The sequence below is a fragment of the Oncorhynchus gorbuscha genome, linkage group LG18 (assembly GCF_021184085.1).
Source record: "Oncorhynchus gorbuscha isolate QuinsamMale2020 ecotype Even-year linkage group LG18, OgorEven_v1.0, whole genome shotgun sequence".
Taxonomy (NCBI): domain Eukaryota; kingdom Metazoa; phylum Chordata; class Actinopteri; order Salmoniformes; family Salmonidae; genus Oncorhynchus; species Oncorhynchus gorbuscha.
In genome coordinates this window covers 3,925,593-3,939,297 of record NC_060190.1, presented here as the reverse complement: position 1 = coordinate 3,939,297, position 13,705 = coordinate 3,925,593, and the positions used below count along the sequence as shown (strand labels likewise).

Genomic DNA, 13,705 nt, shown 5'->3' with positions numbered 1-13,705 from the left:
TAGCCATAGTATAGGGCCCGAGGTTATAGATTTTGTAGAATGGCTGCAAATCAATGGACTAGTGGTAAATGATGACCAAATGAATTCATTTCCAGAGGGAGAAGAATTAGAATGTAACTTCTTATTTAACCAGGAAGTTGATAGATAATTAAACAGTGTCTAGTTAGTCTCAGATAGGCCTTGTGTCAGAAATGATGATAAAATGAAATGCCTAAAATCGCATTATATCTTCATACATCCAAACACCTTTATATCACCAACTTTAGCCTACTATTCAGTGAAGGACATAGGCCACCTTTTGGAAGTCTCAACATGTATTTTTCGTACTTAGCCTGAAGGCAATTGTGTATGTTTTTATTGTTTTTTTATTGTGTAACTTAATATGCCCCATGAGGTGAAGGAGCTCCTCATAATAACAACAAATGCCGCATCATCACGCGGATAGGTTACCACGGGAACGAACCACCACCAACACAGTCACCGTGGGTGGTCGCCTGGCCGGTCAGTGTTTTGGGTTGGTGACTCGGCTATGTGTGCGTCCCATCTCCTTTCTACTGAGGTCTGCACTCGTTCACTACTTCCCACAAATCTAAAAGCACTGGATAAGTGGAGGATGGGATAGAGGGAGAGTTTCTATAAAGTATTCATTAAAGGACTGTATGGGTATAGGCTAAACATAACCAACAGTATATTTATTAGTAATTTCCTTTCAAATCAGTGAAGGGAAGTGAACAAGTAAACACTTTGGGAGAAAGGAGAGATAAACTGGGCCGCTTGGTTGGTGTGGGTGGCGGTGACGTGCCCCATGCATGCCCGGTCAAGCTGGCTTGTTGTAGCAACCACAGTTGCCACGGGGAAGGGGCTGAATGACACATCTCTGCTGTGATGGTAGGATGGAGACCCATAACATAATCATCATCACACAGGTGAGACGTGGGAACACTTTTGGAAAAGCTTTTTGCAAATAGTGTATCTTGATAGTATGCATATTGTGTAGACTTAGGTATGTTCGCTGGTTCTAATTTGACGCATGATTGTAGTTTTACGCATGACGTTTAACAGAATTGAGGCACATCTTGATTACTTCTAAATAAGCATAATTCATTGCTCTTGTTTTATGATAGAATAGGCGACGAGGAATGGAGACATTCAATGTACTTGGGAATGAAATCTCTCCGGGAGACGCACTACCGGGTCCGTCACACAACGAGACCGTTTGGAGCTTGTCACCTTCACCGGGCACCGGACCCTCACCTGTATCCGAGCTCTCCTTCAGCCTAAATAGTCTCCGATGCCACGACGGCGCGTGAGTACACACACAGTTATCACGGTTACTTAAAAGCTAAAGAAAGCTATGTGTAAGCTAGGAGATGTGGAATAATATAAGTAATACAATGTGGGCACTTTGGGACGTTGTGCGTAACAGAGCGACTGGAAACTATCAAATCCAGTTGTTATATAGTTGAAAATCTTTTGATCTTGGTTAGTTAATAAAAAACAAACTTCAATTTCATACTCCACAGCGACACCCCGCGCAGAAAGCTGCGACTGACGCCGGAGCTAGTGACTCCCAGTCCCCCTGGGCCCACGCAGGGTTCGACTTGTGGCAGAGGGCTTGCACCCCAGGGAGGCGAGACGCCGACAGGTCTGGGCAAGCTCTGGATGACAGACGGGGAAATATCCCAATGAATGATTAGCGGTTCCTCATGGCTTGATGACGCTGGGTAGAGTTAGAATGCATCAGAGGCAGAACTATTGGTTCAATCCCAAATGGGACACTGTTCTCGACATAGTGCAGTACTTCTGACTAGAGCCCTATGTAGGCCCCTGTCAAAGGTAGTGCACTATATAGGGTGCAATTTGGAACATAAACATTGAGATTTAAATCCAGTTTGTCCAGAATTTAAATCTCTGTATATCTTATGTTGAGCATAACTTTTCAGTTTGTGAATCATTTACATGTGTAGCTTTCCTTTTGATAAATACATTATTCTCAAAGATTTTAAATCAGATTTTTTCCCCACAATATTCTCTCTATGTAGGTAATGTCCTAACAGACTCCGGGAACAGGAGAAGGGGAGAGAGGTGAGGACACATGGATTCTATAAGCAAAAATTGCTAAGTGATTATTCGGTGCCTACAAATAACAGGTGTCTGGTGACCCCTTAATTGGGGAGGACGGCTCATAGTAAATGGCTGGAACGGAATGAATGGAATGGTATGGAACACATCAAACACATAGTTTCCATGTGTTTGATATCATTCCATTGACTCCATTCCAGACATCATTAGGAGCCGTCCTTCCCTCAGCAGCCTCCTGTCTGCTGTCTGAATTACATTTTCAGTCATTGTACCATTTACTTTATAGGTTTCTCTCCCCTGCATGTTCTGCTCCTAAAATGGTGAGTATTTACACAGAAACTGAGGGAATAATAATCAATAAGGTCCTGGAATTGGAACAGAGTGACCTGACTGGAACAACTCTGGGCTCTAACTATATTCAGGAACATCATCATGTGACCTGACTGGAAAAACTATCTATATTCAGGAACATCATCATGTGATGTTCTGGTTCTGGTTGTCCAGAAGCGTCTGCGTGTGAAGCTGTCGACCCGGTTCTGCAGCGCTGCAGTTCAGAGGCCAGACCCAGGGGTCAGGGGTCTCAGATGTCAAGGTCAGAGTTCACCGCCTGGAGGCGGAGCCTTGCGTGTCCGTCAGGGTGACGTGGAGCTGCCAGATGTTGAGGTGAGGTCCATTTGCAGTGTTCCACCATGCTCCCTGAAGTTTTCACCCCTACATACAAGTCCACACGTCGGGGAGGAGGGTAGAGAATGATAAACATAGGATCCCCCTATAAACCTGGGCCCCATTTGTGTCATATTAGTTTCATGAAGTCTGGTTAAAAACAATGTATCTCATCAGGCATTGCTCTCTGTACGGCGGGTCAGGGCCAGGAGTCGGCATTTCCCTCCCAGTAGCCTCCTGGGTTCTACCATGGAGGACCACACCCTGACAGGAGATTACAGCAAGGTGTGCAACCTCACATCAACATTTTCACAACGTTGTAAAAAATGTTTTTTTTCCCCCCAGCTGGGTGATAGTAGGCTAGGACACGCCCTTGATTGGCTGAATCTGGTGTGTTAGTGCTGTGCTAGAACAATATGTTTAATGTGTGTGTGTGTGTGTGTGTGTGTGTGTGTGTGTGTGTGTGTGTGTGTGTGTGTGTGTGTGTGTGTGTGTGTGTGTGTGTGTGTGTGTGTGTGTGTGTGTGTGTGTGTGTGTGTGTGTGTGTGTGTGTGTGTGTGTGTGTCCACAGCCACTACTGTTACCAGTAGAGAGAGTGGAACACCAGGATCTTCACTGCGTCTCAGCCCAAACAGTAAGTCCTCTCCTTTCCTCCATCTCTCCTTCCTTCCTTCCCTTGTTCCTCCACTCCCACTCTCTATGTTCTCTCTATATTCTCCTTCATCCTCTTCATCATAATCATAAAGGATATTCACATCAGATACATATGTGGACTACAACACTGCTTATTGGACTTCAACATCCTGTTAGTGATGGTATCTAGAGGGTTGTCTCCTGCTCGTACTGTTGCCAGGTTGTTACCGTTGCTGTGGTAAACTGGAGGTGCATTTCTCCTGATGGCCTGCAGGTGGCGGCTCTGCTAAGAGGACAGTGCAGCGGTACAGTGGGAGACTTCCTCATCATAGACTGTCGCTACCCTTATGAGTACCACGGTGGACACATCAGGGTGATGTTTTTTGAGTAAACCAAATAGAGAAATAAACCAAAACCTTGACCATAATATTGATGAAATGTATTTTATTATACATAATAAGTTAACAACTGACTGGTCTGATAACTTATAACCTATTGTATAGGCCTGCTCATCAGAGTCCTCTAGACACACATACTGTGTATATATATATGTAGACCAGTCTGTCGTTAAATTATTATGTATAATAAAATACATTTCATCAATATTATGGTCAAGGTTTTAGTTTATTATGATATATATATATATATATTGATATATATATATATATATATATACAGTACCAGTCAAACGTTTGGACACACCTACACATTCAAGGGTTTTTCTTTATTATACATTGTAGAATAATAGTGAAGACATCAACACTATGAAATAACACATATGGAATCATGTAGTAACCAAAAAAGTGTTCAACAAATCAAACAAATCAAATCCAAATAAATGTTATATTTGAGATTCTTCAAATTAGCCACCCTTTGCCTTGATGACAGCTTTGCACACTATTGGCATTATGCCAATATAATAAAATAAACATATTTTAGCTCAAATAATATTATGGTCAGCTCTCATGAGGGCCACAGGAAAGGTTTATATCTCTATTTGTTTAATACTTTTTTGGTTACTACATGATTCCATATGTGTTATTTCATAGTTTTGATGCCTTCAATATTATTCTGCAATGTAGAAAATATTTTAAAAATAAAGAAAAACCCTTGAATGAGTAGGTGTGTCCAAACCTTTGACTGGTACTTTATATATATATCGTGGTCCTTCTGTAGCTCAGTTGGTAGAGCATGGCGCTTGTAACGCCAGGGTAGTGGGTTCGATCCCCGGGACCACCCATACGTGGAATGTATGCACACATGACTGTAAGTCGCTTTGGATAAAAGCGTCTGCTAAATGGCATATATTATTATATTATTATTATTATATTATATACATTTCTATATTTATGTTGTTCTCCATGTGTCCCATAGGGGGCAGACAACCTCCACACCGAGGCTCAGATCCAGGGGGCTTTACTCCAGATCCCTGCCCTCTACCAGCTCTCCTCCTGGGGCAGAGCTCCCACCAGCCCCCCTGGACAGGCTCCAGATCCAGGCGTCAGTGGTACTTCCATGGGTGGAGTGTTACAGAGGTCCAGCTCACAGTCACATTCACCCGGAAGTGGTACCACTCCACCAGAACAGGGGTCACCCATGGAGGGGTCATCGCCACGGAAACTGATTGTGTTCCACTGCGAGTTCTCGTCAGAGAGGGGCCCACGTCTGTAGGAGAACAACACACACACTCACAAACAGAGAAACACACACACATTCCCACCCACACGCTGCATGCATCCCCTCATCCCACAAACATACACAACTTCTGGATCCTGATACTGGCTGTTCTCACCTTTCCCCTGTAGATGTCATTACCTGAGAGAGCTGGACAGAGCGCTCCATGCCTCCCTCTACCCTCTGCTCTTCTACCCTGAGCTGTACCTGCTGGAGGGGGGCTACAGACACTTCTACTCCTGCTACCCAGTACGGTTCCTAAGTACATCATTGTAGCGAATTCAGGGGTATCTCCGATCACTGTCACTACAACAACTTAACCAGCGTTACACCAAGAGGGATTTCCAGTCGCTACATTATGAAGCAGGTCTTAAACTGAGATGTAATAGGACCGTTTCTTCATAATCAATGTATACTTCCTACTTATAATAGTGTAGCAAATTTTAGGGGGGAGGGATTGTTACAACTGACACTTGAACCTGGATCCCTGTCAGTCCAACAGTTTCACCTATTGACACGGTTGCTAGAGGTATTGTACTAAAATCACTACGAAGTGAAACAGTATCTTCTTCATATTCGATGTCTCAGAGCAGTGAATCACAAACTGTCTTTTATTCGTCCTCATTTTCCCTTGACTCTCTGAATAAACAAAAGCATTGTTTCTAGTTACAACGCAGAGTGTTGTTGACACAACCCTGAAGGTCTCAGCCATGACTCCCAACCTCATGATTTAGACATTTAGGGGGGGTATTAATTTCCAAATGATCTTCTATTCAGCCTATTCATAAAAGCTTTCAATGCATTTTCCCTCTGTTCCTCTGCCTGCCTACCTGCCTGCCTACCTGCCTGCCTGCCTGCCTGTCTGTCTGTCTGTCTGTCTGTCTGTCTGTCTGTCTGTCTGTCTGTCTGTCTGTCTGTCTGTCTGTCTGTCTGTCTGTCTGTCTGTCTGTCTGTCTGTCTGTCTGTCTGCCTGCCTGCCTGTCTGTCTGTCTGTCTGTCTGTCTGTCTGTCTGTCTGTCTGTCTGTCTGTCTGTCTGTCTGTCTGCCTGTCTATTTATCTGCCTTTCTAGGAGCTGTGTGAGCCGCGTGGTTACGTTCCCATGCTCCACAGGGAGTACAGAGAGCAGCTGGGACGATTCAGACGGAAGACCAAGTCACGACTCCACAGGAGACTGCCGCTCTACAAGACTCACTGATTAGACACTTGCTTGCATACCAAGTTTCTACGGTTACCTTTACACAATGGTGACTGCCACCCTTACAGTCTGCTGTCAGATTGGATAGATTGGTATCAGGTGGTTGTTGCAGAACTCTTTTGAAATGAGTTATCAATAAAGTTGTTTCAATACAAAAAGAACGTGTCATTATCATGGCCTTATATTGTGACATAATAAACTTCCTTTTTCATGCAAGGGACAGAGAGGAAGATATGGCAGCATGTTAGTAGCCTATAATACATAAAAAAACAAGCAATAAAATAATAGGCTACCCATAAAGTATCTCAATACTACGCATACACCAAACATAGGCCTAAAATTTCATCACTGTGATACGATGGTCGCCGAGGCTACTGTGCTTTCGATCCACTGATCACTGGCTGACGTGCGCCACTGCGCGTTCGCTTCCTCCGCACCGCACACGAGAGGGTTTCTGATTGGTCTAGCGCGGCAGGAAGTCTGTCGACATTATTCAGAAGGAGCTTTCAAGTTCACAACGGAACAGCCAGCCTAGGTAACCTCTCGAACCGAATCCTGATTTCATATCAGCCACGACACTACTGCGGGGATTTTCTCCGCATTTGACAACAATATTTTTGCTCTTAAATTCCCGAAAATACAGCGGAGGTCGATTCAAACGTCACGGATTCGAGATGGCTGCGTACAAGTTGGTTCTGATCCGTCATGGAGAGAGCTGCTGGAACCAGGAGAACCGCTTCTGCGGATGGTTCGACGCAGACCTCAGTGAAACCGGGGAGCAGGAGGCGAAGAGAGGAGGACAGGCGCTAAAAGGTGACCCGGTCTATAATGTTACACAGTATAATGTATCTCTCTTTCGTTCTCTCGTAGGATTAAGACGGGGCATGGAGGGCCATGGAGAGTTTTGCTGACAAATAGTAGGGCAGGCTATTCACGTTACGCAAGGCGCGGCTTGAGGAAACAGGTAGTTGTGTCACTGCGGCATTATCTAAACCATCACTTGAAGGACTTTCCCGGTGGCATAATGTGAACTGTTATCAGCCCCTACAACCTGAAAGCATGTCTGTTCTCTCTGTAGTGTAGGTGGTCAAATTGAGGTTGTGTTTGGCTTATAGCCTAGCATTATAGCCTAGCCTGGATAGCCTAAAGCAACTCGCCCCCAAAATAAGAAATAAGGGTGCATCTCAATAGTCTGAAGTGGACTCCTCTCCTTGTCTCCTTTCCTTCACCTGCATAAGTAATATGGTGGTGGTGGATGCCTACCAGCTATTTACTGTAACCTGTCATTCTTTCACCTCTGTGCAGATGAAGGAAAGGAGACGAGGAAACCACTTGAGACTTAAGATGTACCCACAAGTAAAGAACCCCACCCCCCAACACACACACACACACACTCTCTCTCTAAGCCCTACTCTCTCTCTCTCTCTCTCTCTCTCCTCAGATGCTGGCTATGAGTTTGATGTGTGCTACACCTCAGTCCTGAAGAGAGCCATCCGGACTCTGTGGTTGGTCCTGGATGGGATCGACCAGATGTGGCTTCCTGTTCACCGCACCTGGCGCCTCAACGAGCGCCACTACGGAGGCCTGACGGGGCTCAACAAGGCAGAGACAGCGGAGAAGCACGGTGAGGCCCAGGTTAAGATCTGGAGGAGGAGCTATGACACCCCGCCTCCTCCCATGGAGGAGGAGCACAACTTCTACAACAACATCAGCCAGGTGAGAGGGATGCGGACACACATACACACACAGGGGATACGGACACAGACAGGCATGCACGTACGCACACAGAGGTACACACACAGGGGATACGGATACAGTCAGGCACGCACGTACGCACACAGAGGTACACACACAGGGGATACGGATACAGGCACGCACGTACACGCACACAGAGGTACGCACACAGAGGTACGCACACAGAGGTACGCACACAGAGGTACGCACACAGAGGTACGCACACAGAGGTACGCACACAGAGGTACGCACACAGAGGTACGCACACATCTACAACATCACTGAACCCATATTGTGTGATTAGACATCATGGTGTCAGCCATACAGACTTGGGCTAACAGGGTTTGACTTTGCAGCACTAACATTCTCTTTCCTGCAGGACCGTCGCTATGGCGACCTGACGGGGGATCAGCTGCCGTCCTGTGAGAGCCTGAAGGACACTATTGCCCGGGCGCTGCCCTTCTGGAACGATGAAATCGTGCCCCAAATCAAGGACGGGAAGAGGGTTCTCATCGCCGCCCACGGCAACAGTCTCAGAGGCATTGTCAAGCACCTGGAGGGTAGGTCACTAGGGGCAGTGGGGTGGGGATGGATAGAGGAATCTCAATGCTTACTCATGTTCCAGTGGTCATGCCAGAGTAATGGTATGCTACTGATATATTTGTTTTTCTGATTGTTATTGTTGACTTGTTCTTGTTATTTACCTCAAGGTATGTCAGAGGAGGCCATCATGGAGTTGACCCTTCCCAGTGTTTAGTTGTACTGATTGTTGTTGTTATTGACTTCCAGGTATGTCAGAGGAGGCCATCATGGAGCTCAACCTGCCTACAGGGATCCCCATCCTGTATGAACTGGACAAGAACCTGAAGCCTGTAGGGCCCATGCAGTTCCTGGGAGACGAGGAGACAGTGAAGAAGGCCATGGAGGCTGTGGCTGCCCAGGGCAAGGCCAAGAAATAGACACAGCGCCCCCGCGTGGTCAGGAGGCGTCGGTGCGGCTAGGACACGTTATAATGATAATAATCACTCACACAGCGTGACATTACATTATCATGTTTACACATAGACAGATATGTGTATATAACACACACATACACTTTGAATACACACAAACACACACATCACATTACACTATAGGTGGATTTGATAGGTCTTTGCTTTCCGGCACATTGAGATGTCAATATTACACAGCCAATAGCAATCGGTAATACTGGATTGTACGGATCATCATATGAGTTGATCAAGATTGTTTGAGTTGACCAAAAACACACAGATAGGGACCAGCTAATAGGGTATTTACAGTATCCAAAAACACAGGATAGGGACCAGCTAATAGGGTATTTACAGTATCCAGAAACACAGAATCAGAACCATCATATATAGTCTTTATCTAAATGTGGAAAATGATAGAAAGTGTGCTTTCTACTGCCATGTAGTTTTGCACTGAGTGAACATGTATGTAAACATTGACGGGCACGTTTGAAAAAGGAAACATTGAATCTCATTGTTATATCTCTACGGCAACAGTATGTTATCATGGTTCTGGTGGTTATTGTTAAAAGGGGCAGGCGGACTTGTACTGTACTGCTGACCATAGAAGTAGAATGGGCGTCCTCATTCAGGAGAGGTTCTATACTCCTTCCACTCATTCTAATTCCATGTTGTTGACCTGTGCTTAGTGTTCTGTGTGGAATAAATAAAGATTAATCTTATTATTTATGAGCTGTCAAATGACTGTGTCCCTTGTCTGTTTCACAAGCTGCATATTTCTTGACTTGGCAAAGTTGAGCTGATTACATGTATGCTGCAATTTAGTGCTGGACTTGGACTGATATAAGTGCCAGTACTCATTTTGGGTGCTGGTACTGTTTATATTTAGTTGCAGGAGCTCCACAATACTTGTGTGCTAATATTCTATAAGAGGAACAGGAACACAGGCAGTAGAAAAATGTAGGTGCTGGTACTCAGCTCCTAAAGAAGTCAAGCTCTGGAGCAATTACAACAAACGTGAGCCCTGCAGCTGTTCTCTCTCCTCTTGCCTGTTCGTTTCTGTCTGGCTGCACTATTTTCTAATTTGCTCTAAAACAAAAACATTTCCATCGATTATACTGGATACATCTCTTGTTCTTTATTCCCTGTCTGCACTCATCTTAAATGAGAGTTCTAATGAGTGTAGGTGAAGGAACGGAGAGAAGGTCGCTTTAGACTTGATGCACTCGGAACCAGGACACTGACTTCATCCGGAAAACCACAACAAAGATGGCGGACCAACCTTTCCGTCAAAGACTTGAGCTCCAGGTCACATCCAATCGGCTTGCGTTCTGCTCTTCTTGAAACATGTCGCCCATGAAGCTGTGTGTTCCAGGTGAGTCTGACATTACAAACTTGTAAATTAGTTGATAATGGCATTCTTTTCACATTTGAGACCATTAGACAAATACGTTAGGCAGTGTGTTTTTGAAGGTTATATTGCTTGTTATTGCTTTCTATTACGGGAAATGCTTGCCGTGCCACCACATGCTCGTTTACGTTCTAGCCTAGCTAGGTAGCTAACTAACTCAGTCTATTTTACTGTTTTCTAGCTAACTAGCGTGACCTAACCTAGTGTATTTATTCCACATTATGTGAAATACAAACGCAATGCATAGTCACTTGGTACAAGGCATGACATCGTTTGCTAAATTACGAGCTTGTGGGGTCTAGCTAGCGATGTTGGGCTTGAAAAGTACCTAGAAGACATCACATTTTTTAAGTGCCCTGCCCACCGCCTCCGGGAGGAGCCAACGAGGAGCCCACTAATTCCAAGCGTTCCATCTCTTGTTTTGATCGACTCTACGTGCAAATGTTGAATTAACCCCGGGGACTTCTCATGTCGACTAAATGTCAGTGAAATGTCAACTATAAAGGCAGTGATTTATTTTGATTGTCGTTTGATTTACGCATATGTTTGTCAGGAACTGGGACGAGAAACTCTTGAGTGATTTAGCGATTCTGATGGTTTTTGTCAGACTATTATTATATTCTACTATTGGAAATGTGATAGATCAGCAGGACTCTGTTTACACGAAACATGTCTGTCTTTACTTGTAATGATAGTGGTTGTCTTACCTACCTTAGTTGAAAGCAGCGACTGTATGTCTCTGGATATCTGCGAAAGTACAAATGTTTCTCTCCCTGTGTGTATACATCTCTCCCTGTGTGTATACATCTCTCTCTCCCTGTGTGTGTATACATCTCTCTCCCTGTGTGTATACATCTCTCTCCCTGTGTGTATACATCTCTCTCCCTGTGTGTATACATCTCTCTCCCTGTGTGTATACATCTCTCTCCCTGTGTGTATACATCTCTCTCCCTGTGTGTGTATACATCTCTCTCCCTGTGTGTGTATACATCTCTCTCCCTGTGTGTGTATACATCTCTCTCCCTGTGTGTGTATACATCTCTCTCCCTGTGTGTGTATACATCTCTCTCTCTCTCCCTGTGTGTGTATACATCTCTCTCTCTCTCCCTGTGTGTGTATACATCTCTCTCTCTCTCCCTGTGTGTGTATACATCTCTCTCTCTCCCTGTGTGTGTATACATCTCTCTCTCCCTGTGTGTATACATCTCTCTCTCCCTGTGTGTGTATACATCTCTCTCTCCCTGTGTGTGTATACATCTCTCTCTCTCCTGTGTGTGTATACATCTCTCTCTCTCCCTGTGTGTGTATACATCTCTCTCTCTCCCTGTGTGTGTATACATCTCTCTCTCTCCCTGTGTGTGTATACATCTCTCTCTCTCCCTGTGTGTGTATACATCTCTCTCTCTCCTGTGTGTGTATACATCTCTCTCTCTCCCTGTGTGTGTATACATCTCTCTCTCTCCCTGTGTGTGTATACATCTCTCTCTCTCCCTGTGTGTGTATACATCTCTCTCTCTCCCTGTGTGTGTATACATCTCTCTCTCCCTGTGTGTGTATACATCTCTCTCTCTCCCTGTGTGTGTATACATCTCTCTCTCTCCCTGTGTGTGTATACATCTCTCTCTCTCCTCTGTGTGTGTATACATCTCTCTCTCTCTCCTGTGTGTGTATACATCTCTCTCTCTCTCCCTGTGTGTGTATACATCTCTCTCTCTCTCCCTGTGTGTGTGTGTATACATCTCTCTCTCTCTCCCTGTGTGTGTGTGTATACATCTCTCTCTCCCTGTGTGTGTGTATACATCTCTCTCTCTCCCTGTGTGTGTGTATACATCTCTCTCTCTCCCTGTGTGTGTGTATACATCTCTCTCTCCCTGTGTGTGTGTATACATCTCTCTCTCTCCCTGTGTGTGTGTGTATACATCTCTCTCTCCCTGTGTGTGTGTGTATACATCTCTCTCTCTCCCTGTGTGTGTGTGTGTATACATCTCTCTCTCTCTCTCTGTGTGTGTGTGTGTATACATCTCTCTCTCTCCCTGTGTGTGTGTGTGTGTATACATCTCTCTCTCCCTGTGTGTGTGTGTGTGTATACATCTCTCTCTCCCTGTGTGTGTGTGTGTGTATACATCTCTCTCTCCCTGTGTGTGTGTGTGTGTATACATCTCTCTCTCCCTGTGTGTGTGTGTGTGTGTATACATCTCTCTCTCCCTGTGTGTGTGTGTGTGTATACATCTCTCTCTCCCTGTGTGTGTGTGTGTGTATACATCTCTCTCTCCCTGTGTGTGTGTGTGTGTATACATCTCTCTCTCCCTGTGTGTGTGTGTGTGTATACATCTCTCTCTCCCTGTGTGTGTGTGTGTGTGTGTGTATACATCTCTCTCTCCCTGTGTGTGTATACATCTCTCTCTCCCTGTGTGTGTGTGTGTGCAGGTGATAGGCTATGCAGCACAGAAGACTGTATGCCCGGTACTGGGGTGTACCTACGACACGGCTACATCTACTCCTCGCTAGCAGGCTACGTACTCAGGAAGAACGAAGGAGAGGAGGTGAGACAGGGACAGCAGAGTACCAGGGTGTATTCATTAGTCACAGAACACAAAACATTTGGTCTCATGCTAAATATTTATTTATTTAACTGTTTGCATAAAAAAAAAAGTTTCTATTGGACAAATTCAGGTAGTTTCCTCTCCATTCCGTTTGTTTCCTAGAGTAAACACTAAACAGCCAAACATGTTGCTACAGTCTGCCACTAATGAACACACCCGTTGCGCTGGTCTTTTAAGCACTAACAACACTTGTCTTTTCTGACTAGCGCTGATTATAGCTGCTTTATTGAGGGGTTTTACTTCTTGTGCCTGTGATATGTGGTTGTCTTACATTTTTTATTATTTTACTAATTTAGCACACTCTTCTCCAGAGCGACTTACAGTAGTGAGTGCATCCGTTTTGATATTGGTCCCTCGTGGGAATCAAACCCACAACCCAGGCGTTCCAAGCACCATGCTCTACCAACTGAGCTGCACAGGATCACTTACCTTAGTTGGAAAAAAACAACTGGAAATTGCTCTGGATAAGAGTGTCTGCTTTGAAATGAAATGTGATTTATGAGGTGTGATCAGAAGTGTGACGGGGAGGGACGATGAGAGGAGGTGAAAGGAGGAGGAGGGGATTAGAGGGGAGTGGCTGGTTTATTGGCATGGGGGAAAGCAGTTGGGGCTGGGTGTGGGTGTGGGACTCATGTCAATGGTTATTTATTGTGTAACATTGCTGGAAGTAGAGAAACCACTCCAGGTTTGTTCACTTGGAACCCCTGAGGAATTATGCAG

General features: G+C 45.0%; 3 protein-coding genes across 6 annotated transcripts in view; all 3 read left to right on the top strand.

The window, feature by feature from the left end:
• Positions 1-546: 546 nt before the first annotated feature.
• On the top strand, positions 547-6,398 carry cdc25d (cell division cycle 25 homolog d). Of its 4 annotated transcripts, none has more exons than XM_046310446.1 (12): positions 547-926; positions 1,125-1,306; positions 1,524-1,645; positions 2,043-2,085; positions 2,369-2,402; positions 2,587-2,745; positions 2,923-3,030; positions 3,317-3,379; positions 3,599-3,751; positions 4,822-5,045; positions 5,184-5,301; positions 6,123-6,398. In XM_046310446.1, exons 1-12 carry the CDS (start codon positions 867-869, stop codon positions 6,246-6,248), a joined length of 1,392 nt encoding a protein of 463 aa, XP_046166402.1. In that variant the 5' UTR covers positions 547-866; the 3' UTR covers positions 6,249-6,398. The 4 variants fall into 4 exon arrangements, with proteins under 4 accessions (XP_046166402.1, XP_046166403.1, XP_046166400.1 ...); XM_046310447.1 differs by having other exon boundaries at positions 550-926; positions 1,130-1,306; positions 4,753-5,045; XM_046310444.1 differs by having other exon boundaries at positions 550-926; positions 4,753-5,045.
• A 228-nt stretch (positions 6,399-6,626) lies between these two features.
• On the top strand, positions 6,627-9,712 carry LOC124002789 (phosphoglycerate mutase 1). The gene is made up of 5 exons (XM_046310524.1): positions 6,627-6,783; positions 6,892-7,061; positions 7,690-7,964; positions 8,362-8,542; positions 8,772-9,712. Exons 2-5 carry the CDS (start codon positions 6,923-6,925, stop codon positions 8,939-8,941), a joined length of 765 nt encoding a protein of 254 aa, XP_046166480.1. The 5' UTR covers positions 6,627-6,783; positions 6,892-6,922; the 3' UTR covers positions 8,942-9,712.
• Positions 9,713-10,192: 480 nt separating this feature from the next.
• exosc1 (exosome component 1) overlaps positions 10,193-13,705 on the top strand; it is a 66,085-nt gene continuing 62,572 nt past the window's right edge. Inside the window, exons 1-2 of the mRNA XM_046310536.1 lie at positions 10,193-10,346; positions 12,810-12,925. Coding sequence (XP_046166492.1) covers positions 10,319-10,346; positions 12,810-12,925 — 144 coding nt within the window. The 5' untranslated portion in view covers positions 10,193-10,318. The remainder of the gene's footprint in view (positions 10,347-12,809; positions 12,926-13,705) is intronic.